The sequence below is a fragment of the Bos indicus x Bos taurus genome, chromosome 1 (genome assembly GCF_003369695.1).
Source record: "Bos indicus x Bos taurus breed Angus x Brahman F1 hybrid chromosome 1, Bos_hybrid_MaternalHap_v2.0, whole genome shotgun sequence".
In the NCBI taxonomy this organism is placed as follows: Eukaryota; Metazoa; Chordata; class Mammalia; order Artiodactyla; family Bovidae; genus Bos; species Bos indicus x Bos taurus.
Window position 1 is genome coordinate 110,028,974 of NC_040076.1, and position 26,002 is coordinate 110,054,975.

At 38.3% G+C, this 26,002-nt stretch overlaps 1 protein-coding gene across 1 annotated transcript in view; it reads right to left on the minus strand.

The window, feature by feature from the left end:
* LEKR1 (leucine, glutamate and lysine rich 1) overlaps positions 1-26,002 on the minus strand; it is a 213,809-nt gene that overhangs the window by 25,197 nt on the left and 162,610 nt on the right. The window contains exon 9 of the mRNA XM_027542832.1: positions 13,536-13,629. Coding sequence (XP_027398633.1) covers positions 13,536-13,629 — 94 coding nt within the window. The remainder of the gene's footprint in view (positions 1-13,535; positions 13,630-26,002) is intronic.

The window sequence follows — 26,002 nt, forward strand, 5'->3', positions numbered from 1 at the left end:
TAACACACATATTATCATAAGTAAATTTAACACCATATAAGTAAATTAAGCCTATTTTCAGACTCATTTTTTTCTCCCAGGTTTGTTGATATAATTGACATATAGTACCATATAAGTTTAAGGTGTACACTATAAAGATTTCACTTACATATATCCTGAAGTTATTATCACAAAAGTTTACAGAACATCCATCATCTCATATAGATAACAAAATTAAAGAAATAGAACTTTTCCTTGTGATGAGAACTCTTAGGGTCTAATCATTTAAAAATTCTAATTCTAACATGAATTTTTAAATTCTAATGTTAAAAAAAATCTGATTCAGAACTTGGACCAGAGAAGTTGACCTTGGGTCAAATATCTTCAGATCTTCTAAGACTTTTAAGACCTGTAAAATGAGTAGAGAAGTTAAGACAATATAAGTTTTCAGAAATACTAAAAGCTTAGTCTTCTGTACATTTATAATGTAAACTCTGTCCTTTGCCAAGGAAAAAAAAAGAAAAAAAGATTTTGAGGCTCTCACACTAAGTTCTGTTGAAAACTCAAGAGTGGAAACAACATATAAATGCTGATTTTTTTTAAATGGGCCTTTCTTGATGGAGACCACAGACAGTTTTGGAGTCATAGATTATCATTTTAATGAGATTGAGGCCAGAAGGGTGATTGAAGGAAAACATAGTCAGTGATGCTTGAATCCATATTTCTACTCAGAACCACAATGCTGGAAGGGACCTTAAAAATCCCCTAGTTCATTTTCTCAAGCTTCCATGAATTGTGGAAGGATAAACAAAGGCTTTGGACTCAGAGTTTAAATCCTGGCTCTAAATCCTGGCTCTGCCACTCTAGCTGTGTGATCTTAAATTGTGACTGTAACCTCTCCCGGTGGGGTTATAACTGATTCCCTTGGGGGTTGTTATGAGGATTAAATGAGACGAAACATCTGTGTAAAGCTCTTGCAGGAGCAGGAATTCAATAGTCAGTGGAGATTACTTCTATACCCTGACTTCAATCTCTACCATGGAAACTGCACCAAATGATTATCTGCTCTATGCCTTGACACCACCAGAAACCATAACTCACTCCTTCCCCAGCAGGCACTTCCATTTTCAGACAGCGCTAAACATTAGGAAGCTTTTCCTTTAGTTGAGCCAACATCTCTCTCCCTGTGGTTTTTAGTCATTGGTTTTGGCTCTGCCTACTTGAGCAAGAGAGAACAAATCCATGAGTACTGGAGTCATTCACGCCTGGGAGTTTATCTAGTGGATTAGAGAAGGGATCCCAGTGACAGGTTGGCTCTAGATTTACATTGTGCCATTATAAATTATTTAGATTATAAATTCTAAGACCAAGTAAATGCAGATAACTTGGGAGAAAAACTGTCAAACCTGACTTACTGTGACTGTGATTCTCAAGCCAGTAAGAGAAGGAGCGAGGTCAACTTGAATTTCTCATGGGAAAACTAAAACTGGGAAACAGAAAGTTTGCTAAGGAACTTTGCAGGAAGCTCTTTAAATTACATAAAATGCAGACAGAAGACCAGCCTCAGTATGGGGTCAGTGGGGCTTATTGCACTGGTCATTTGCCTCAAGGCAAAGCATTTACGCTTATACTTACTGCACCGGAGTTGTTTTGGCTCTTTCAAAATAAATTTCTAGATTGTCTGGAGGAAAGAATACCGATAATCATTTAGGCACAGGACAGAATTGTTCAGATAGGTTGCTATCAGATTGTGAAAAGCAAGGAAAGCCTCAGGGCACTCAGAGAAAAAAGCAGATGTTCTTCAGAATTTCAGCTACTTTTGTTCTTGCCTTCTGGTAGCCATATAGATACATCATAGGTGTCTCAAACTGTCTGTACCATAGATCTTGACACAATCCCCCCACCTGTTCCTTCCTCAGTGCTCCCTATCTCAGGATGTGCACCACCGCCCATGGAGTTATTCAAGTCAGTAACTGGAGCAATTGCCTTTCACACTTCTCTCTCCTTTACCCTCCACACCTAATCCACCATCAAGCCCTGCTCATTTTGCCTCCAAAAGATACATTGAATCTATTGATTTCTCTGCACCAAGATCACCACCATACTTGTGGTCACCACCACCTCCTGACTGGCCTCCTTACTTCTACTCCTGCCTCTCTCCAACCCCTGATACACAGCAGAGTGTTCTTCACAAACTATACATTGAATTCTTTTATTCCCTCTTGCTGGCTTTTCACTGCATTATAAAATCCAAACTCCCATACATTATCTTCTACTAGAACACCACCAGCCCCTATGACACCTTTACAAGAATCAACAAAGCACATCTTCCTTAGATAAACACAGCCTTGGGCAGGGCATGGTGAGCAGAGCCCAGGCCTGGTTTCAGCTCCCTTCTCTCCCCTGGCCTGTGTATTATTCATGGCACAAGCAGGATACCACGTATGGCAGCCCTTGACTTCTCCAACCTGACTTTCAACCTGTATTTCCCATTTGACTACTGTGTTCTAGCCATGCTGGAATAGATATGTTAAGAACACATGAAAGGAGGAAATCAAATACAAAACATTCAGAAAACTTTGAGTTTACAGTCCACAAGATACGTTGACACTATTTTAAAAAAGAGAGTAAATAAACATTTTTTGAGAAGCTAAAGAAAAATTTGTGCTGAGGTACTAAAATGTCAAGTGTTCAAAAAATTTTGCTTGTGTAGTTAATTCATAGAGCCAAATAGCTATTTTAGGATAGAAAGACATCTTTCAAAATATGGACTCAAATTAAGAGAAGAAGAACGTGCACAAACAAGGTGGGACAGGACAAATTGTAAATTAGGTGACAGAAGGACTTGAGAAGAACTTTTAAAAACAGAAGTTATTTAAATTATGAGGAAAAGGTCAGTTAGCAAATCAGCAGAGTCCCTTGAAGATGAAACAAAGGATGCATTCAGGGAAGGAAAGGGGGTGGCTGACTGGTTGAGTGAGTAGAATGTTCTGTTCTACCTGATCCAGGAAGAAAGGGCTCTTTGCCCCTGAACTATTCCTTGGAATAAACAGGTATGGGTAAGGAGAGAGGAAAAAAGGAAGGAACTGACAGAGGGTGGGAAAGAAAAAGCACTACAGATAGAAAGGAGAAGAGTGATATACTGATTTCATTTTTAATTTGTACAACCTGAGAAAGAGAAGCAAAGGGATCTTCAGGTGGAACTTCTAAATATTTAAGGACACTGCAATGGCAAATCAAAAGCCATCTGAATGTGTTGACTGTAGCACAGAGAGATGACACTACCGGTTCCTTCAAGAACTGAAGAGTCTGAACAAAACGATGAGCCCACCAACAATGACTTGCTTAAGCTGGTATATTGTTATTGAGAAGATGAATTCATGCGAAATTGTCATGTTTATGTTTTCTACATGTTAATAACAGCTGTTTGTTTACAAAATCTTAGATGGCAGGACTCATGTTTATGAAAATTAAATAAATTAGGTGATGGTGCATACATAAAATATGAACTGCTTTCAGTTCAGTTCAGTTCAGTTCAGTCTCTCAGTCGTGTCCGACTCTTTGCAACCCCATGAATTGCAGCACGCCAGGCCTCCCTGTCCATCACCAACTCCCGGAGTTCACTCAAACTCATGTCCATTGAGTCGGTGATGCCATCCAGCCCTGGATGGGGGGATGACATCCTCTGTCGTCCCCTTCTCCTCCTGTCCCCAATCCCTCCCAGCATCAGGGTCTTTTCCAGTGAGTCAACTCTTCGCATGAGGTGGCCAAAGTATTGGAGTTTCAGCTTTAGCATCAGTCCTTCCAATGAACACCCAGGACTGATCTCCTTATATAATAGTAATTCTGATAATCTGAGGAAATTCTAATTAAAAAAAAAGCATGAATAAAAATATGAGCTCAGGAGTTAGAGAAAGTAAAATCAATTGTTGTCTGTGTACACATTCCAGATTTTAGTTCATCCATATCTTCCTCTAGCTCAACTGTCTCATTTCTGAAGGCCTTCTGAAGACTTCAAAGCATTCCTAGTGTATTGTTTTTTTAAATCCTTTTTTGTTTGTGTTGAAATGCATAATTAGTGTTTTATAATATTTGTTTCTAATGCTAATGTGCAAAATGCTATCTTTTCACTGTTTCCCAAGTGAGATATTTCTGGTTGATTCTGATATCATTTTCTGTTTGTAGGGAAAAAGCAAATTAGCCAAGATGGTGGTGGTCAGACTCTCTCACCATGTCCTTTCACTCTTGCCCCATGTTTTGTAAATAATGATTATATAACAGTTGAGCTCACTTATAGCACCACACATGCACATCACAAGGTACTCACTTGGCCACTGGCTACCTTTGTTCTGTAAGCATATATAAGCTCCACCTGAAAAAGCCCTTGCAGTTACGTTTTGGCTGCGTTATGGCGGTGAGGCTGTGTTATGGCTGTGACAGCTGGGTCAACCACAAGAGGAGAGAATACAGCGTATCTGCTGCTAGTGCTGCTGTGCCAGTCAGGGGAAAATAAATGTGTTTGCAATTCCTACGACTCCTTGTGTTTTCTTCCAGCTTCCCTGCTTGTGCCTTGCCTAGCATGGGTTCAATGAACATTGTGCACAGTAAGATACAGTGAGACACTGTTCATGGAGGCAGACACCATGTTACAACATAATCACTTATTACTTGATGATCCCTTTAAAACCAAGGAAATTTCAGATGTCATTTAGAAATCAGACCACTTGTTTATATTTGATGTACATTTATCATTAAACAAAATATTAATATACATCCTGAAAATGATTATGAATGAGTAAAAATTGCTCAGTCATGTTGGACTCTTTGCAACCTCATGGACTGTAGCCCGCCAGGCTCCTCCATCCATGGAATTTTCCAGGCAAGAATACTGGAGTGCGTTGCCATTCCCTTCTCCAGGGCGTCTTCCTGACGCAGGGATTGAACCCAGGTTTCTGGCATTGCAGACAGATTCTTTACCATCTGAGCCACCAGGGAAGCCAAAAATGATTGTACTATTTTCTAAAAGTTAGAAACAAATTGTAATTGAAAACTAGTATTTCAGATTATTTCTAAATTAACCACTGAATAACTATGTTATAAAAGTAGATGATTATTCAAACACTAGACTTTGTAATTAAAAATGCAAATGCTAAGGAATCAGACTAAGTATTGAAGTCCTGCCAAGAACCGAGGAAAACTGAGGACAGAGGAGAGAATGTTCACTGAGTACCTCATACAAGCTAGGTTGTATGGTATAGGGCTCTTTTCCTCTACTAACTCATTTAATTCCTACAACAATTCTGAAAGAATGTATAGTAATTATTGTTCCCACAGCATAGAGTAAGAAATAGGCTCAGAGAAATTTAGTATCTTCACCAAGATCTTAGAGCTGCCACGAGGTGGGGCAGGCTGTGCACTCAGATGTCTCTGGTGGACTCCGTAGCTCAGTGTGTTGAGTTTTCCCAGGCACCTTGTTTCCCCACACATTTACATGGCACAGTGGTTAAGGGAATGGAGTTGGTATTTATTTAGTTCAAAATATTGGGGTATTTTTCCCAGATAACTTTCTGTTAATGAATTCTAATTTAATTCCATTGTGGTTAGAGAAAATACTTCGTATGGCTTGAATTCTTTGTTGTTGTTGTTGTTCAGTCGTTCAGTTATGTCTGGACTGCAGCATGCCAGGCTTCCCTGTCCTTCATTGTCTCTCGGAGTTTATTCAAAGTCATGTCCAGTGAATTCTTTAACATTTGTTAAGACATTTATTCCCAGTATATGATCTACTTTAATAAATGTCCCATGCACACATGAGGAGAATGCATATTCTGCTGTTAAATGAAGAATTCTATATGTATCAAGTCATATTTGTTAATATTTCTTAAGAATAAACTATTTTACTATTTTCCATAGTATATATCCTTCATGGTTTTTCTGGGTATTGAGAGAGAGCTATTGACATCTCTGACCCTAAAGATTTGTCTATTTCTCCTTGCAGTTCTATCACTTTTTGCTTAATTTTTAAAGTTCTGTTTCTAGGTGAAAAAATGTTTAGGGTTAAATGTCCTCTTGGTGAACCAACCCCTTTATCATTATGAAATGACTTTCTTTATCTTTGGTAATATTCTAAATACTCTGGTTTCTTTCTCTGAACTCTATTTTGATTATAATGTAGCAACTCTAGCTTCTTTTTCAATCCATTACTTTTAGCCTTTTTGTTAAAATATTTCTTTATATAAAAATACATTTCTTATAGGCAACATATAGTAGAATCTTGCATTTTTATCCAACATGACAATCTGTCTTTTAATGGGGATATTTAGATGAGGGCTTGGCAAACTATGGCCCAAGACTAAACTTCAGCCATGCCCATTCATTTGCATATCATCTCTGGCTGCTTTTAAGCTACAGGGGCAGAGTGGAGTGGTTGCAACAGAGACTGTATGGTCCAGAAACCAAAAATATTTACTAATTGGACCTTTAATAGAAAAAGTTTGCTGATCTCTGGTTTAGAGCACTTATATTTAATTTGATTATTGATGTGACTAGCTTTAAATCTGTCTTGCTATGTGCTTTCTATTTGACCCATCTCATTGTTTTCCCCTCTTTTTCTGTCTTCTTTTGCATTATTTTAAAATTCAATTTCCAATCCTTTGCTAGTTTATTAGCTATAACTCTTTGTTCTTCTATTTTTGTAATTGGTTTAGAGTTTACAGAATATATTTTTAACTTTATGCAGTCTATCTTCTAGTGATATATCACTTTATATATTGTATAAGAATCTAAATATTCTCGCTACCAAAGCAACAAAGATAATTGTGTGAAGAATGTGTTAACTAATCTTATTGTGGTAATTATTTTGCTATATATATGTATGTATGTATGTGTGTGTGTGAGAGAGATCATCATGTTGTACATCATGAACTTACACAGTGTCACATGTCAGTTATATCTCTATAAAGCTGGGGGAAAGGGGGAGCTGTGGTGGTTTGGTTAGCGGATATAACTAGAATGAAAGGATCCCTTCCTCCTTTCCTTAGATCTTCTGCCATTGTTTCCTACTCACCAATCCCAATCAAGAGTTAGAGGGTCCAGGAACTACTACTCTCATCCATTCAATTCAGGCTTTGGGGATAGAAAGCAGGGTTTCAAGGGTGCAGAGTGGGCCTAGGGGGGCAAAATGAAAGGAATCTGATTCAACCCATGCAGCACGTGGAGAAATTCTCAGAGAGAAGGGTAATCTGCCAGGAAGATACCCCAGAAGGATCCACTGTACTTCCCAGCTCATTGTCAGTTTGCTCACCTGTTGCCCTATCTCTTGGCCCATCTCTTACCTGAGAACTTCAGGGGATATTTGTTTATATTTTCCTTTTTTGTAGTGATTCATTCTTCTCCTACTATCAGTCAATATGACTGAGTGGGATTCTGTCTTGCCAAGGATGAGCACGTGACCCAGGCCTGAGTGAACCAATATACCCAGTCTTGCCAGCTGTCATGGTTGGTCCAAGACTGAGCGCATGGTTCAGTTAGAATCTGACAGCCACAGTCAGTCTCTTGCTAAGAATGTAGAAAAGTGATGGGAAACATTGCTGCTCCCTTTTTGCCATCAGGAGGGACAACCCTGAGTCTGAAAAAGAAGCCAATCTGGCAGAAAACCAGCTTGAGAGCCCTGAATCCAGCTGTGCCTAAAGGTAGCTCACCACTGAACAGTTAAGACAGCCAATAAATTATATTCTCACTTAAAGAATCTTACAACAGCATACTTCATCTCTCCCTTCCAAGCTATTGTGGTATTGTCATATATTTTGCTTCTACATGCTATAGATGTCAAAATAGATTATTAGTTTTAAAAAACAGTCAATTATAAAGAAATTTAAATGATAAAAATATCATACTTATTCACATTGCTACCATTTCTGGTGTTCTGCATTCTTTTGTATAGATCCCTATTTCCATCTGGTATAATTTTCCTTCTGAATAAAGGACTTTTAACATTTCTTATAGTGTGGGTGTATTGGTGATACATTTTTTTCAGCTTTTTCATTCTGAATGACCTTTCTTTTACCCTCATGTTTTGAAAAATGTTTTCACTTTGTATAGAATTTCTAAGTTAGCAGCTCCCACTGCCACCCCCTCACCCCTGCCCAACCCTTCTTTCAGTACTTTCAGCCCCACTATGTTCTTGCTTACATTGTTTATGATTTTTAGAAAATCTGCTCTCATCCTTATCTTTGTTCCTCTATATATGTCTTTTATTTTCTAGTTGCTTTTAAGATTTTTTAATTGACATTTTTGAGCAACTGGATTATAATGTCTCTTGGTGTGCTTGAGCTTTATTGAGCTCCTTGAATCTGTGGGTTTATAGTTCTCATTAAACTTTAAGTTTTTAGCCACTATTGCTTCAAATATTTCTTCTGTCCTCTCTTTCCTGTCCTATGGGGAGTCCAATTATACATATATTAGGCCACTTGAATTTGTTTCACAGCTCACTGGTGCTCTTTGTTTGTTTGTTCTGAGTCTCTTTTATCTCATTGTATAGCTTCTATTGCTGTGTCTTCAGGTGCATTAAACTTTTCTTCTGGAATGTTTAATTTTCCATTAATCCCATCCAGTGTATTTTTCATTTCAGATATTGTAATTTTCATCTCTATAAATTCAGTTTAGATCTTTTTTATATCTTCTACAGCTCTTTTTAGCATGGTCAATTTTTCCTCTAGTTTTTGGACATAAAGAATACAGTTGTTATACCTGTTTTAATGTCCTTGTCTGATAATTCTAACATCTGTGTCTTTCTGAGTCAGTTTTTATTTGTTGATTTTTCTTTTCACTATGAGTTCTATTTTCCTATTCCCATGCATGGCAATTTTTTCATTGGCTGCATTGTGAATTTTGCTGGATATTTTTGTATTCTTATAAATAATCTTGAATTCTTTTCTGGGAGCAGTTAAGTTTCTTGGAATCAGCCTGATATTTTTTAAGGTCTTCCTTTTAAAATTTGTTAGGCAGGACCAGCTCAGCATTTAGTCCAGGGCTAATTATTCCCTACAATTCATGCAAGACCCTTCTGAGAACTTTACCCAGTCCCCTGTGAATTGTTGCCTTTCCAGTCTGGCTGGTGAGAACAGACATTATTATTGACCTCATGTAAGTATTTGGTACTCTTATCTCTAATCCTTTCAGATCCATCTCCCTGGCTCTAGGTAGTTTCCCCATATATATGCACGGGTCACATATACTTAATGGGGATTCTTTGCAGATATCCAACATTCTTTCTCTGGGCAGCTCTCTTCTGAGAATACTCAACTGTGAATTCTAGCCACATAGATCTCCCTGGACTCTTAGCAAAGTCTCCTCAACTCAGAATCTGCCAAACTCCACCTGGATTCCCACTCCCTTTACCATAGCCTTAAATCTATTTCAAGGTACTAAGTTAGAGTAATGATAAGGGTTACCTTGTCTGTCTCTTATCTCTAGGAATCACTGTCCTTCACTGCCTGATGTCCAGAGTCTTGAAACCATTGTTTTCTATCTTTTCTCCAGTGTTTTAGTTGTTTCAGAAAGGAAGGTAAATCTGGTTCCTACTAGTCCACCTAAGTCAAATACAGACATGTTGGACTTTGTGTTTAGCTCTCAGTTTTTGAAGGTGGAGGGGTTGTATCACTTCTCAATTCCTGGCTATATAAACTTGGCAAATTATCTAACTTCTCCGAGTCTTATTTTTTTCTATGTGCAAATGGGAATAATAATGTTAGAGTGATTAAGATTACATTGATGAAAAGCATTCAGCACAAGGCTTGACATATAGTAAACATGTTAATAATGGAGACTATATTTATTATCTAGATTAAGGGTTTAAATCAGATGATCTTTGCAGGCTATTCTGATCTAAAATCTTATGATTTTATTAATTCAATTTTGGAAATTATTAATATGTCGCACAATTTAAAAAATTAAAGTGTACCCTCAATATTCATTTTAGCCATACATTTATTATACATAAAGGAAAATTGATATTTTTAAAAGGACAACTTTATTCCTATAAAATTTTATTTTATAACTTGTTTCTTATAAATTTGATTAACAGTACACTGAAATACATTAGGAATTACTAGGTCATTTGTCTCTTCTATTTTAAAGAAGAATTTGAGATTTTCTTTGCCTCCCCCTTTAAAGTTGGAATTGATTATTTCTGGAAGTAAACTTGTTCTCCCATTCATTTAGTGAGGAAGTAAGGTTTTCTTTGTTTTAATTATTGGTTTCTACAAGCTGTATGTACTGCTTAAAATGAGATGATTAGTATAATTTAAAATGCCCCATAATGTGATGTTTTAGTAATAATCCAAAAAAATATTTGATTGGAATTTGTTTAGGGCACTACAAAGTGATAGGCAGTAAATGACCATCACTTATTGTAAGCAGTCTGGCTGTAGGACATTTTTTAATTACAACATTTTAACTGAAAAGTACCAACACTGCATTTGGAGCCAATTTAAAATGTTCAGCCTGCACATTAATTTGCTTTCTTCACATAAAAGCAATACTTGAAATAAACAAAAATCCATGACAATTAGTAAATACTCAGTTATTTTAAAATGTGCCATCCTTGTTGCATAGCAACTATTGATTCTATTATGTGCTTTTTACATACTCTAAAATAATTAAGCACAGACATAAATTGCTATCTACTTCTTTTTGAATGTTAAAAGCATTTAAGTTATGAAGTTTATTCTAATATGTGTATTATATATTTGTAAAGGGAACATTTCATTCCTACGCAAAGGCACAGTGACCCAAGAAAGAGATGACAATGTCATATTAGTGATTCTTCTTTCTCATGAGAGGACTTTCAGGGAACTTTTTATTCATAGTCTCGATAACTAACTCAGCCAAGGATAATTATCATTCATTGGCTTTACTGGTCTGGATCTTGATTTACTGCTAAACTAAATGATAAAATTTATTAACAAAAAGTCATGTCCTCTCAAAAAATGAAATATCCATTTATATTATAGAAAATTATATGAGCCAAATACATCTATGATGTAATTAATTTATTAGAAAGATATCCATGATCTTAATAAGAACTTAGAGAATCTTATATAGATTTATTTTCATCAACAAATTAACTTAGCATAAAGCAAGAGCATACACTTATATCAGATCAGATCAGTCGCTCAGTTGTGTTCGACTCTTTGCGACCCCATGAATCGCAGCACGCCAGGCCTCCCTGTACACTTATATGGTCAGATGCTAACACTAACTTGGTCTACGTGCTGTGGTTAGCACTTTAGGCACAGGGCACACTGAGCAACAGTACTAGACTGGATGATAAGTGTTGAGACTTCTCCAATGGATTAATATCTGAAGGATGTTGGTGATGTGTGATAATGGAGACGAGGAACTTATACATAAGCAAAGGCAGGAAAGTTCACTCTCTCAGTCGAAGAGGAACTAAGGAGTTTGAGGGAAAGATCTATGAATCTCTACAGACATTACTTCCATCAGTGAAATTTCTTTCTTTTTTAATGTCTATTTATTTACTTAGCTGTGTGGAGTGTTACTTGTGGCATGAGGGATCTTTTAGTTGTGGCATGCAAACTCTTAGTTGTAGCATGTGGGATCTAGTTCCCTAACCAGGGATCAAACCTGGGCCCCTGAATTGGGAGTGTGAAATCTTAGTCATTGGACTACCAGGGAAGTCTATCAGTGAAATTTCTGACTCACAAGATGAGACCAAAAAGAAAAGGATGAAATGTTTATAATATCTCTTTATACATATAGCCATGGCTTTCCAGGCAGCTCAACGGTAAAGAATCTGCCTGCCAATGCAGGAGATGCAGGTTCGATCCCTGGTTCGGGAAGATCCCCTGGCGGAGGAAATGACAACCCACTCCAGTATTATTGCCTGGAGAATCTCATGGACAGAGGAGTCTGGTGGGTTACAGTCCATGGGGTCACAAAGAGTCAGACATAACTGAGTGACTGAGCATGCACGCATACATATAGTCAAACTACCCTTCAAAGTGTTGTAATTTTCAGTCCCTTAAAGAGTATGAATGAAAGACTGTCTAATGACCTTCATCACAAGACAATACAGAAGCCGTAAAAAATTATCTCTCATTGCTTTAATTTGAACTTTTTAGATTTTTATTAAAGGTAGGCAGATCATCTTTTCACACATAAACATGGATTGATAAGGATATGGGAAGTGAATAGGAATAGATTAGCCAACTGAGTACACTGAGGCTAAAAATAATATTTAAAGAATTAAAGGGGTGTGGTCTTTAGAGAAGGAAGAGAAGAAAAAGCCTATGCCACAAAATAAAATAAGAATGAGATACATAGTCCATATTCTCACATTTTTACTGTTGCCCATATGGAACTGCTGTTGTAGTGATCATCTTTGTTATAGCCCGAGTGTGCTGCAACACATTCCCAAACAACAAGGGAAGGGAGATTGACATATACAGGGCCAGACTGGATATGACCAACTGTGTGAAGGCTGGAGACGAAAGTGACAAATTTAGAATTGACCTGAGCCAGCAACAACACCTAGAGGATTTCATTTGTAGATGACAGAGTGGGGGATTCCAGGTGGAGATGTTAGTTTGAAAGTGGCCACTGCTTGTTGCTTAGGGTTACAAGTTATGAGGTCTAGTCACCGAGGAGAAGAATCTAATGATAACCAAACAGTCTGTCAGGACTTCAGTCAAGTTATCTGAATTTCAGTAGCCAGCTCTAGTTCTGATGCACATGTGAGACATAATCAGAAAAACGAGACAGAAGGCTAGAGCTAGGATTAGGTACTGGTAGGGGAAGAGACACAGCTGGTTGCAAAGGTTTCAGCACAGTATGCATGATAAACCCGAGGGATCAGTCAAAAAATATCTGTAGTTTATAACAGGGAGATGATGTCTAGCCTTAATGACTAGAGCTGTGCAAGGCCTGAGAAAGCAGAGGCTAAGAATTTTAAAAGTATAATTTGTATTCTTTAAAGTTATGAAAGAAATATATATTCACTGCTGAAAATTTGAAAATATAGAAAACTCTGAAGACAAAAATCAATGAAAAAGTTTTTCATACTATAAAAGCAAACATTTTCTCTGTAAATAGTGAGCTAAATACTTACTTCACTGCCAAAAGTTCATAACTGAATATTTTTAAGTCATTTTTCATTCTCTTTTATTATCTTCTTAAAGGCAGGAACTGTAAGAATGAATTAATGTTCCCCTGTTTTTAAGGATATGGTCAAATGCAGATTCTGTCATTTTATGGGGAAAAACAGTAAATATTCAAAAGTAAAAATTAAGCTTTTACATGAGAATGAAAAGCTATCTTAAACTATTAAGGTTTCAAATTCTATTTTTACCTTTTAATTTCCTATTTGTCTAATATTTTGGAAAAAACATATGTCATAAGCATGTTTGATCTAGGAAGCTCCAGAAGGAACCAAAGGCGTGCATAGAAACAAAGAAACCTATTTGAAGTAGTCTGGCAAACGGACAGAATTTTTAAAAAGCAAATAAGACACATACTGCTGAAAGTCACATTTTCGTTACCTTCTCCCTCCAGTTATCATCGTTCAGCAGCTTCTGTCTAAGGGTTTCTTGCAGCTGCTCGATGCTTTTCTGATGTGAAATCAGCATCAACTCCCTGAAAACCGTAAACACAACAAATGAGTCAAGACACACCCATAACACTCTTCCTAAATTACAATTCCTGGCTCTAGAAATTATTTCACAACTCAATCTGTATATTCTTCCCCTTAGAAAAAAACATATGATATTTCATACCATTTTAACTGTTAATAGCAATTTTAAAACACTGGCAACAAGGTCAGGCTTAATTTTTGCTTAATAAGTATTATTATTTTTTTTATATGAAACAGTAACAACATATGTAGAGTCACAAATATAATAAAATACTATACATTGTGGTTCCAAAGTTTCTGATTAAATTCTGACACTAGACAATAGATAATATTTTGTTTCTTTAAAAAAGGAAAATATGCTGGGCTGTGCCACAAAATCAGCACATTTGTGGTTTCTGCTAGATTTATTTTTCTTTCATTTATCTCAAATGCTAATAGGAACAAACCAAATTAAGTAAAGGGTAATTAATGTCTGAGATGTAGCATAATACAAAACATAATAGAAAACAGGAGAGAAAACACAAAGAACATTTTAATCTTTTAATCCAGGTAATTGGCTCTTAAAGCTAAGTTTGTGACCCTCTGAGTGGAAGCAAGTGCGAGAGATTTATGAGAACAGTCACAGAGGTACTGAAATTAAGCCTTTAAATACTATACTTCAGTTCAGTCGCTCAGTCGTGTCCGACTCTTTGTGACTCCATGGACGGCAGCACACCAGGCTTCCCTGTCCATCACCAGCTCCTGGAGCTTGCCCAAACTCATGTCCATCGTGTTGGTGATGCCATCTAGCCATCTCATCCCCTGTCGTCCCCTTCTCCTCCTGTCTTAAATCTTTCCCAGAATCAGGGTCCTTTCTAATGACTCAGTTCTTCACATCAGGTGGCTGAAGTATTGGAGTTTCAGCTTCAGCATCAGTCCTTCCAATGAATATTCAGGACTGATTTCCTTTAGGATGGACTGGTTGGATCTCCTTGCAGTCCAAGGGACTCTCAAGAGTCTTCTCAAAACCTGTGGCGGATTCATTTTGATATTTGGCAAAAGTAATACAATTATGTAAAGTTTAAAAATAAAATAAAATTAAAAAAAAAAGCATCAATTCTTTGGCACTCAGCTTTCTTTATAGTCCAACTCTCACATCCACACATGACTACTGGGTAAACCATAGCTTTGACTAGATGGACCTTTGTTGGCAAAGTAATGTCTCAGCTTTTTAATATGCTGTCTAGGTAGGTCATAGCTTTGCTTCCAAGAAGAAAGTGTGCTTTTAATTTCATGGCTGCAGTCACCATCTGCAGTGATTTGGAGCCCCAAAGAATAAAATCTCTCACTGTTTCCATTGTTTACACACCTATTTGCCATGAAGTAATGGGGAAACAGTGGAAACAGTGTCAGGCTTTATTTTTTTGGGCTCCAAGATCACTGCAGATGGTGACTGCACCCATGATTTTAAAAGACACTTACTCCTTGGAAGGAAAGCTATGACCAACCTAGACAGCATATTCAAAAGCAGAGACATTACTTTGCCAACAAAGGTCCGTCTAGTCAAGGCTATGGTTTTTCCAGTGGTCATGTATGGATGTGAGAGTTGGACTATAAAGAAAGCTGAGCACCAAAGAATTGATGCTTTTGAACTGAGGTGTTGGAGAAGACTCTTGAGAGTCCCTTGGACTGCAAGGAGATCCAATCAGTCCATCCTAAAGGAGATCAGTCCTGGGTGTTCATTGGAAGGACTGATGCTAAAGCTGAAACTCCAATACTTTGGTCACCTCATGCGAAGAGTTGACTCATCTGAAAAGACCCTGATGCTGGGAGGGACTGGGGGCAGGAGGAGAAGGGGACAACAGAGGATGAGATGGCTGGATGGCATCACCAACTCGATGGACATGAGTTTGGGTAAACTCCGGAAGTTGGTGATGGACAGGGAGGCCTGGCATGCTGCGATTCATGGGGTCGCAGAGTCGGACACAACTGAGCAACTGAACTGAACTGAACTGAACTGCTGGGACCAGATGCCATGATCTTAGTTTTTTGAACATTGAGTTTTAAGCCAGTTTTTTCACTCTCCTCTTTCGCTTTCATCAAGAGGCTCTTTTGTTCTTCTTTGGTTTCTGCCATAAGGGTGGTGTTATCTGCATATCTGAGGTTATTGATATTTCTCCTGGCAATTTTGATTCTAGCTTGTGCTTCATGCAGTCCAGCATTTCACATGATGTACTCTGCATATAAGTTAAATACGCAGGGTCACAATATACAACCTTGACATACTCCTTTCCCGATCTGGAACCAGTCTGTTGTTCCATGTCCAGTTCTAACTGTTGCTTCTTGACCTGCATACAGATTTCTCAGGGGGCAGGTCAGGTGGTCTGGTATTCCCATCTCTTTAAGAATTTTCCACAGTTTGTTGTGATTCACGCAGTCTTTGGCATAGTCAATAAAGCAAAGTAGATGTTTTTGTGGAACTCTCTTGTTTTTTTGATGATCCAGCCCCACTGTGGCTCAGCTGGTAAAGAATCTACCCACAGTGCAGGAGACCTGGGTTCAATTCCTGGGTTGGGAAGATCCCCGGAGAAAGGAAAGGCTACTCACTCCCAGTATTTAATACTACACCACAAGTTGTGGCAAAAGCATGCCTTTCAGTCAGGGAGACCCACACCCCCTTCTATAATCACCATAACCTTTCTTATTTTCTGTGTAAGTGATTCTTCTCCATTGCTTATTCCTCTTTCTAATCCCTTTGCTTTTCATCATCATCCTCTTTCTCAGATTTGTGACTTTCATTTATAACTTCCTGTTAAACATCTCCACTCTGATGAGCCATTAACACTAAAGAGTCCACATGTCAAAAAAGAAATTCAACTTCATCTTCCACAATGTTGCCTTTCTTTTGGACTCTGAAAGCTTCAACAATCAAAATCTTTAGCAAGAAATCCCTGAGTCATCGCTGACTCTTCCTTCTTCTTGTTTTACCGCATCCATTCAGTGTGTATGTGTGTGTGTGTGTTAGCTGCTCAGTCACATCTGACTCTTTGCAACGCCATGGACTATAACCCACCAGGCTACCCTGCCCATGGGATTCTCCAGGCAAGAATACTGGAGTGGGTAGCCATTCCCTTCTCCAGGGATCTTCCTGACCCAGGGATTGAATCCCAGTCTCCTGCACTGCAGGCAGACTCTTTACCATCTGAGCCACCAGGGAAGCCCTTCCATTCAGTAACAAGTTCTATGTATTCTGCTCCTTGGTGTACCTCAAACTATTTCCTCCCTTCCTTTATGACTACCAACAGTTAAGGTTATTGACTTCATTTCCCACCTAGAGTATTGTGATAGATTGTCAATCTATTGCTTGATCTCTATTCTTGCCTCACTCTTAGAATATTGTTAAACATTTTTTAATAAAAATAGTGCCTACATTTCTGGGCTAGAAAATTTTGAGGTCACAAAGGCAGCTGGACTTGGTAACCAGGATTACAAATATTATTCAAGTGATGATGATTGAAAAGGATAAAACTCCTTAGACTTCTTTTTAGAAATGTGTCAGACTAGGTACCTTGACAACTTTTCTACTGAAAATAAGTAAATGTTTTTTCACTTATTAAAAAAAAAGTCTTAAAATTCATTAGTGACCTGGACAAAAAGTTAGGAAGATGAAGGACACACAAATCAAGAAAAGAACAGGAAAAGGTTATCAGTGGAAAACTAGTGAAATTTGAATAAAGTCTGTAGGTTAGTTAATTGTATTATACCCATATTAGTTTCTTAGTTTTTACAGATGTGCCATGGTTATAAAAAATGGGACCAGGAAAGAAATCCTTTTACTGTCTTTGTTAACTTTTCTGTAAATACAAAATTACTCTAAATTTCATTAAAAAAAAAATGAAGTGAAAGGAATAACTCCAACAATAAGTTGAGAATTAAAGCCAACTCTCACTTTGAAAGTACTTTCCAAATATGATGTACTTGAGCCTTAAATTTCATAGCCATGAAGGGCACTGGAGTCAGGAGAGAAAGGAAGAGCTTGAGAGGAAACTTATCTGCATAAAATTGTATCTCAAAGAGCAACATATGCAGTATGTCATTTCTGTCATACTGTATGTCAGAATATGAAATTCACACCCAGTATGTACAAAATACAAATAACATCTCCTGTCAAGGAACAAAACCCAAATTTCTAGCTTGAATTTTGGTGCTAGATGGAGGGGAAAATACAAATCTCTCGCAAGAATTTGTAAATGCAAGCCAATACCAATGCAGGTTTTTATCCTGAACTCACACTACCTGAGTGTCCCAAAAAGCTTCAAATTGAGGAGATATCATAAAATGATGCTAAGATAACCTTGCTTCCAGATGCCTGGTAGGAAAAACACCAACATTTTGGGGAGAAACCAACTTAAATCTGAAACTCAAAGAATTCTTACAGACTAAAATTCAAGACCCATGAGATCATAATTTTAAAACTCACAAATTTATTTTTTAAAAAGCCAGTAAAAGGAGATCAGCCCTGGGTGTTCTTTAGAAGGAATGATGCTAAAGCTGAAACTCCAGTACTTTGGCCACCTCATGCGAAGAGTTGACTCATTGGAAAAGACTCTGATGCTGGGAGGGACTGGGGGTAGAAGGAGAAGGGGACGACAGAGGATGAGATGGCTGGATGGCATCACTGACTCGATGGACGTGACTCTGAGTGAACTCTGGGAGTTGGTGATGGACAGGGAGCCCTGGTGTGCTGCAATTCATGGGGTCGCAAAGAGTCAGACACGACTGAGCAACTGAACTGAACTGAAGAGGAAGGATGAGCAGACACAAATGATAGCGTAATCAGAGTCACAAATTCTAAAGTATTTTCAGGTATAGAATATAAAATAAGGATATTCAGTATGTTAGAAGAAATGAAAGATTAACTTAAATGACTAATGAAATCTGAAAAGAACCAATTGAATTTGTAGAAATAAAACATAATAATTGAGATGAAAAACACAGTAGATAATCCTATAACAGATTACTCACAGTTAATAAATGAAGTAATAAGCTGAAAAAGAGATTCAAAAAATTATACACGGTGCAGTACAGGAAGTACATCATGTGAAATGCCGGGCTAGATGAAGCACAAGCTGAAATCAAGATTGCTGGGAGAAATATCAATAACCTCAGATATGCAGATGACACCACCCTTGTGGCAGAAAGCAAAGAGGAACTGGGGAATGTCTTGATGAAAGTGAAAAGAGGAGAGTGAAAAAGCTGACTTAAAACTCAACATTCAGAAAACTAAGATTATGGCATCTGGTCCCATCACTTCATGGCAAATAGATGTGGCAACAATGGAAACAGTGAGAGACTTTATTTTTCTGGGCTCCAAAATCACTACAGATGGTGACTGCAGCCATGAAATTAAAAGACGCTTACTCCTTGGAAGGAAAGTTATGACCAACCTAGATAGCATATTCAAAAGCAGAGACATTACTTTGCCAACAAAGGTTCGTCTAGTCAAGGCTATGGTTTTTCCTGTGGTCATGTATGGATGTGAGAGTTGGACTATAAAAAAAGCTGAGCATTGAAGAATTGATGCTTTTGAACTGTGGTGTTTGAGAAGACTCTTGAGAGTCCCTTGGACTCCAAGAAGATCCAACCAGTCCATCAGGAAATCAGTCCTGAATATTCATTGGAAGGACTGATGCTGAAGCTGAAACTCCAATACTTTGGCCACCTGATGTAAGAACTGACTCATTGGAAAAGACCCTGATGCTGGGAAAGATTGAAGGCAGGAGGAGAAGGGGCTGACAGAGGATGAGATGGTTGGATGACATCACCGACTCAATGGACATAAGTTTGAGCAAGGTCCACGAGCTGGTGATGGACAGGGAAGCCTGGCATGCTGCAATTCATGGGGTCGCAAAGAGTCAGACACGACTGAGTGATTGAACTGAACTGAGTACAGGAAGTAAAAAATATGTAAAATAAAAAAGAGCTTGATATGTGGAGGACAGAGTGAAAAGATCTAATATTTATCTATTTTTAATTTCAGAAGCAAAAGAAAGAGAAAGGGAGAGGAAGGACATTACAACAAACTAGGGAGCCCAAAGGATTCCAAGCAAGATAAATAAAAATAAATCTCATACATGGGACCTGGTAGTGAAAATGAAGAATACTGAAGTTAAAGAGACATCAAAAGAAGATGGAGAGGAAACAAAACATTATCTTCAAAGGAACTCAAACATATTGAAAGCTTACTCTTCAGTAAAAATAAGGAAGGACAAAGACAACAACATTAAAAATCCCATGAGAAAATAACCATCAACCTGAAGTTGGGTACCCAGTAAAACTATCTTTCAGAAAGAGGCTGAAATAAAATATGCTCAGAAAAATAAAATCTTGTGTTTACTGATGGTTAAAGGACTGCTAAAAAATATGCTTTGCAGGAAGGAATATGATTTCAGAAGGAAAGGCAGATGATCAAGAAAAAATGGTGAGCAAAGGAACTGGCAAACATACAGGCAGGGAGGGCTTCTTGTGTGTGTGATCAGGATAGTTGTATAGGGCCTATACTCTGAAGGAGACTGCACTTCAGGTTTAATGCTCTGTGGTCACCATTGAGAAGTTAACTTTATCTTTGAATCTGTGCTTTGTAAGTGAGGTCTGATAGGACAGTCAGGCATGTACTAGGGGCTTGGAATCTTGGCTCACACATAGTCCCACCTCCTGCCATCCTCTGCTTCTAGTGAGAATGCAGGCCTGGGCACAGGCAGGGGAGGGTTGGGTCTGCTAACTGTGTCCCGTTTGCTGAGTCTGGGGCAGGTCCCTGGTGCCTGTGAGAGCCTGCATCCATGCTGGGATTTCTCTGTGCCCAAGGGAGCATGAGATTCAATAACAAATAAACAAAAAAAGACCATGACCAGTTGAGAGAGAGAAGATGGTGAAGGAAAGGAAAAGTTCCTTTGTCTTTTTTTGAAGAGGCTCCACATTTTCATATTGTGCTGGACCTTGAAAATTATGTAGAGACTCTGTATGTAGGTCCTTCTAAATAAATATCACCTGTATAAAAAATTGGTTTTGACTGCATATAATTAGTGGGGCTATCAAAAGATCAGAAGTAGAACACTAAACAAAAATGTAGAATGTATGTCAGGATGGCAACTATCAGAGCTCAAGTGTTATTCAAGAGAAGTTTGAGATATTCAAGAGAAGTTTGCATTATTCAGGATACATTAATTTTGCACTTCATTAAGTATGCATGGTAAAAATCTCAAAAATAACCACTAAAAGAATAGAATATGCCACTAGAAGAAGATGCACTAAGAACATAAAAGAAACTCTAACAATACTGCCCCTGTCCAAGGCCCAAAAGGAGAAAAGAGTGCAGAAAAAGAGGGAGAAATAGAAAGCTTAGAGTAACAATCATAATAATGGCAAATAAACTAAACTCATGAGTTAAAAGACAGAAACAGGCTCGATAAATACAAACTCTAGCAATAGACTCTTTGTAAAAGACATTCCTAAAACATAAGGACATGAAAAGATTTCTAACAGGGAAATATTAAAGAAAAAGAAGTATGCAACTATATTAATATCAGACAAAATAGACTTTAAGACAAAAGTTCATTACTCTGGGCTGATAATACTAACAGGATAATTCACTATGAATATTCTAAACTTATAGCACCTACTAAAATACCCTCAAAATATATAAAGCAAAACTTTTTGGAACTTAAAGGAAACACTGTCAAACCCACACCATAGCTGCAGAATTAAACATAGCTTCCTTAGTTATAGTAAGTCAATCTGGGACCAATGTATAAGGCATGGAAGTGTACACTGCACAACTCTAGGCTGTTATGTGAATGGTCCTCCTGTAATATCTACTGTAGCAACCTATGGTCAACCAGACAAATAATTCAGTAAAAATTATAGAGGACTTAATGCAAATATTGAATGGTTTGCCTTGGAAACGAATAGAGATCATTCTGTTATTTTTTAGGTTGCATCCAAGTACTGCATTTCGGACTCTTGTTGACCACGATGGCTACTTCATTTCTTCTAAGGCATTCCTGCCCGCAGTAGTAGATATAATGGTCATCTGACTTAAATTCACCCATTCCAGTCCATTTTAGTTCGCTGATACCTAGAATGTCGACGTTCACTCTTGTCATCTCGTTTGACCACTTCCAATTTGCCTTGATTCATGGACCTGACACTCCAGGCTCCTATGCAATATTGCTCTTTACAGCATCAGACCTTGCTTCTATCACCAGTCACATCCACAACTGGGTACTGTTTTTGCTTTGGCTCCATCCCTTCTTTCTGGAGTTATTTCTCCACTGATCTCCAGTAGCATATTGGGCACCTACTGACCTGGGGAGTTCCTCTTTCAGTATCTTATCATTTTGCCTTTTCATACTGTTCATGGGATTCTCACGGCAAGAATACTGAAGTAGTTCACCATTCCCTTCTCCAGTGGACCACATTCTGTCAGACCTCTCTACCATGGCCTGCCCGTCTTGGGTGGCCCCACGGGCATGGCTTAGTTTCATTGAGTTAGACAAGGCTGTGGTCCTAGTGTGATTAGATTGACTAGTTTTCTGTGATTATGGTGTGATCACTCACCTAGAGCCAGACATCTTGGAACGCGAAGTCAAGTGGGCCTTAGAAAGCATCACTATGAACAAAGCTAGTGGAAGTGATGGAATTCCAGTTGAGCTATTTCAGATCCTGGAAGATGATGCTGTGAAAGTGTTGCACTCAATATGACAGCAAATTTGGAAAACTCAGCAGTGGCCACAGGACTGGAAAAGGTCAGTTTTCATTCCAATCCCAAAGAAAGGCAATGCCAAAGAATGCTCAAACTACCACACAATTTCATTCATCTCACACGCTAGTAAAGTAATGCTCAAAATTCTCCAAGCCAAGCTTCAGCAATACGTGAACCATGAACTTCCAGATGTTCATGCTGGTTTTACAAAAGGCAAAGGAACCAGAGATCAAATAGCCAACATCAGCTGGATCATGGAAAAAGCAAGAGAGTTCCAGAAAAACATATATTTCTGCTTTATTGACTATGCCAAAGCCTTTGACTGTGTGGATCACAATAAACTGTGAAAAATTCTTCAAGAGATGGGAATACCAGACCACCTGACCTGCCTCTTGAGAAATCTGTATGCAGGTCACGAAGCAACAGTTAGAACTGGACATGGAACAACAGACTGGTTCCAAATAGGAAAAGGAGTACGTCAAGGCTGTATATTGTCACCCTGCTTATTTAACTTCTATGCAGAGTACATCATGAGAAATGCTGGACTGGAAGACACACAAGCTGGAATCAAGATTGCTAGGAGAAATATCAATAACCTCAAATATGCAGATGACACCATCCTTATGGCACAAAGTGAAGAGGAACTAAAAAGCCTTCTGATGAAAGTGAAAGAGGAGAGTGAAAAAGTTGGCTTAAAGCTCAACATTCAGAAAACGAAGATCATGGCATCTGGTCCCATCACTTCATGGGAAATACATGGGGAAACAGTGGAAACGGTGTCAGACTTTATTTTGGGGGGCTCCAAAATCACTGCAGATGGTGAGTGCAGCCATGAAATTAAAAGACTCTTACTCCTTGGAAGGAAAGTTATGACCAACCTAGATAGCATATTGAAAAGAAGAGACATTACCTTGCCAACAAAGGTCCATCTAGTCAAGGCTCTGGTTTTTCTAGTGGTAATGTATGGATGTGAGAGTTGGACTGTGAAGAAGACTGAGCGCTGAAGAGTTGATGCTTTTGAACTGTGGTGTTGGAGAAGACTCCTGAGAGTCCCTTGGACTGCAAGGAGATTCAACCAGTCCATTCTAAAGGAGATCAGCCCTGAGTGTTCTTTGGAAGGACTGATGCTGAAGCTGAAACTCCAGTACTTTGGCCACCTCACGAGAAGAGTTGACTCATTGGAAAAGACTCTGATGCTGGGAGGGATTGGGGGCAGGAGGAGAAGGGAACAACAGAGGATGAGATGGCTGGATGGCATCACCAACTCGATGGACGTGAGTTTGAGTGAACTCCGGGAGTTTGTGATGGACAGGGAGGCCTGGCATGCTGCGATTCATGGGGTCACAAAGAGTCGGACACAACTGAGCAACTGAAATGAACTGAACTGAACTAATGCAAATAAGATAATTTCAGGGATATTGATTTAATATTCCCAATTAGTGGGAAAATATATAAATATTTTTCAGTTTACATGGAATTGACCACACACTAGGCCAGAACATAAATTGCAACAAATTTTAAATAACTGTTAAATACTATAAACCTGTATAGTCCAAAATGGTAGCCACTAGTCATATGTAGCTTCCAGGCAATTAAAGTAATACTTGTCCAAATTAGAATGTGCTATAAATGTAAAATACACAGCAGATTTGAAAACTCAAAAAAATCTGAAATGTCTGATCATTTTAATAAATGATTAGATATTTAAATAATAGTTTGGATATACTGGGTTAACTAAAATATATTAAGATAAATTTTACCTGTTTATTTTTACTCTTTTAATGTGGCAATTAAATTTGTAAAAATTACATATGTGGCTCACATTATACCTCTACTGAACAGCACTGTGATAATCTATATTCTCTGAATACAAGAAATATCAGTAAGAAAAGATAAATATCTCCATGTATTTGGAAATTAAAAAAAAAATGTGTTTCTGATTAACTCTTGGATCAAATGAAAAATCATAATTTACATTTAAAATACTTAGAATTGAATAATAGTGAAATTTCTACACATCAAAAGTTATGAAATATAGCTAAAGCAAAAAAGATAAGTAAATTGTGGTATACTTTAGAACATAATGCAGATGAAGAAATGAAGATTTTCAGCTACATGTAACATCATGGACAAAAATCCCAGGGACATATCTTGAGCACAAAGAGTAAATCACTGAGTAATGCATATAGTATAATTTTATTTCCATGAAGACAAAATATATGCAAAATCTTTTTCTTTGGAATACAGACATACTCAGTTAAATTACATGCATGCATGCTCAGTTGTGTCCGACTTTGCAACTCCATGGATTATAGCACACCAGGGCTCTTGTTCATGGAGTTTTCTAGGCAAGAATACTGGAGTGGGTTGACATTTTGTTCTCCAGGGGATCTTCCAAGACCCAGGGATTGAACCCATGTCTCCTGCATCCCCAAACTCGCAGGCTGATTCTTTATCACTACTGCTACCTGGGGAAGCTTCAGTAAAATTATAGAGTGAAGCAAAGGAACAACAGATGTTTTCTGTAGTATTTTGTGGATGCCTTTAATCAGTGTGAGGAATTACCCTTCTCTTCAAGGATGCCATGTGGTGGAATTAGGGTGAAGCACCAAGGGACTTCAATGCTAATGGTAAGCTTCTTTTTCCTAAACTGAGTGGTCACTGTACTGTAGTTCTTCACACTTGCAGTTCAGTTTAGTTTAGTCGCTCAGTCGTGTCTGGCTCTTTGCGACCCCATGAATCGCAGCACGCCAGGCCTTCCTGTCCATCACCAATTCCTGGAGTTCACCCAAACTAATGTGCATCGAGTCGGTGATGCCATCCAGCCATCTCATCCTCTGTTGTCCCCTTCTCCTCCTGCCCCCAATCCCTCCCAGCATCAGGGTCTTTCCCAATGAGTCAACTCTTCACATGAGGTGGCCAAAGTACTGGTGTTTCAGCTTTAGCATCAGTCCTTCCAATGAACACCCAGGACTGATCTCCTTTAGGATGGACTGATTGGATCTCCTTGCAGTCCAAGGGACTCTCAAGAGTCTTCTCCAACACCTCAGTTTAAAAGCATCAATTCTTTGGCGCTCAGCCTTCTTCACAGTCCAATTCTCACATCCATACATGACCACTGGAAAAACCATAGCCTTGACTAGATGGACCTTTGTTCGCAAAGTAATATCTCTACTTTTGAATATTCTACCTAGGTTGTTCATAACTTTCCTTCCAAGGAGTAAGAGTCTTTTAATTTCATGGCTGCAGTCACCATCTGCAGTGATTTTGGAGCCCCCCCCCCAAAATAAAGTCTGACACTGTTTCCCCATCTATTTCCCATGAAGTGATGGGACCAGATGCCATGATCTTCGTTTTCTGAATGTTGAGCTTTAAGCCAACTTTTTCACTCTCCTCTTTCACTTTCATCAAGAGGCTTTTGAGTTCCTCTTCACTTTCTGCCATAAGGGTGGTGTCATCTGCATATCTGAGGTTATTGATATTTCTCCCGGCAATCTTGATTCCAGCTTGTGCTTCTTCCAGTCCAGCGTTTCTCATGATGTACTCTGCATAGAAGTTAAATAAGCAGGGTGACAATATACAGCCTTGACGTACTCCTTTTCCTATTTGGAACCAGTCTGTAGTTTCATGTCCAG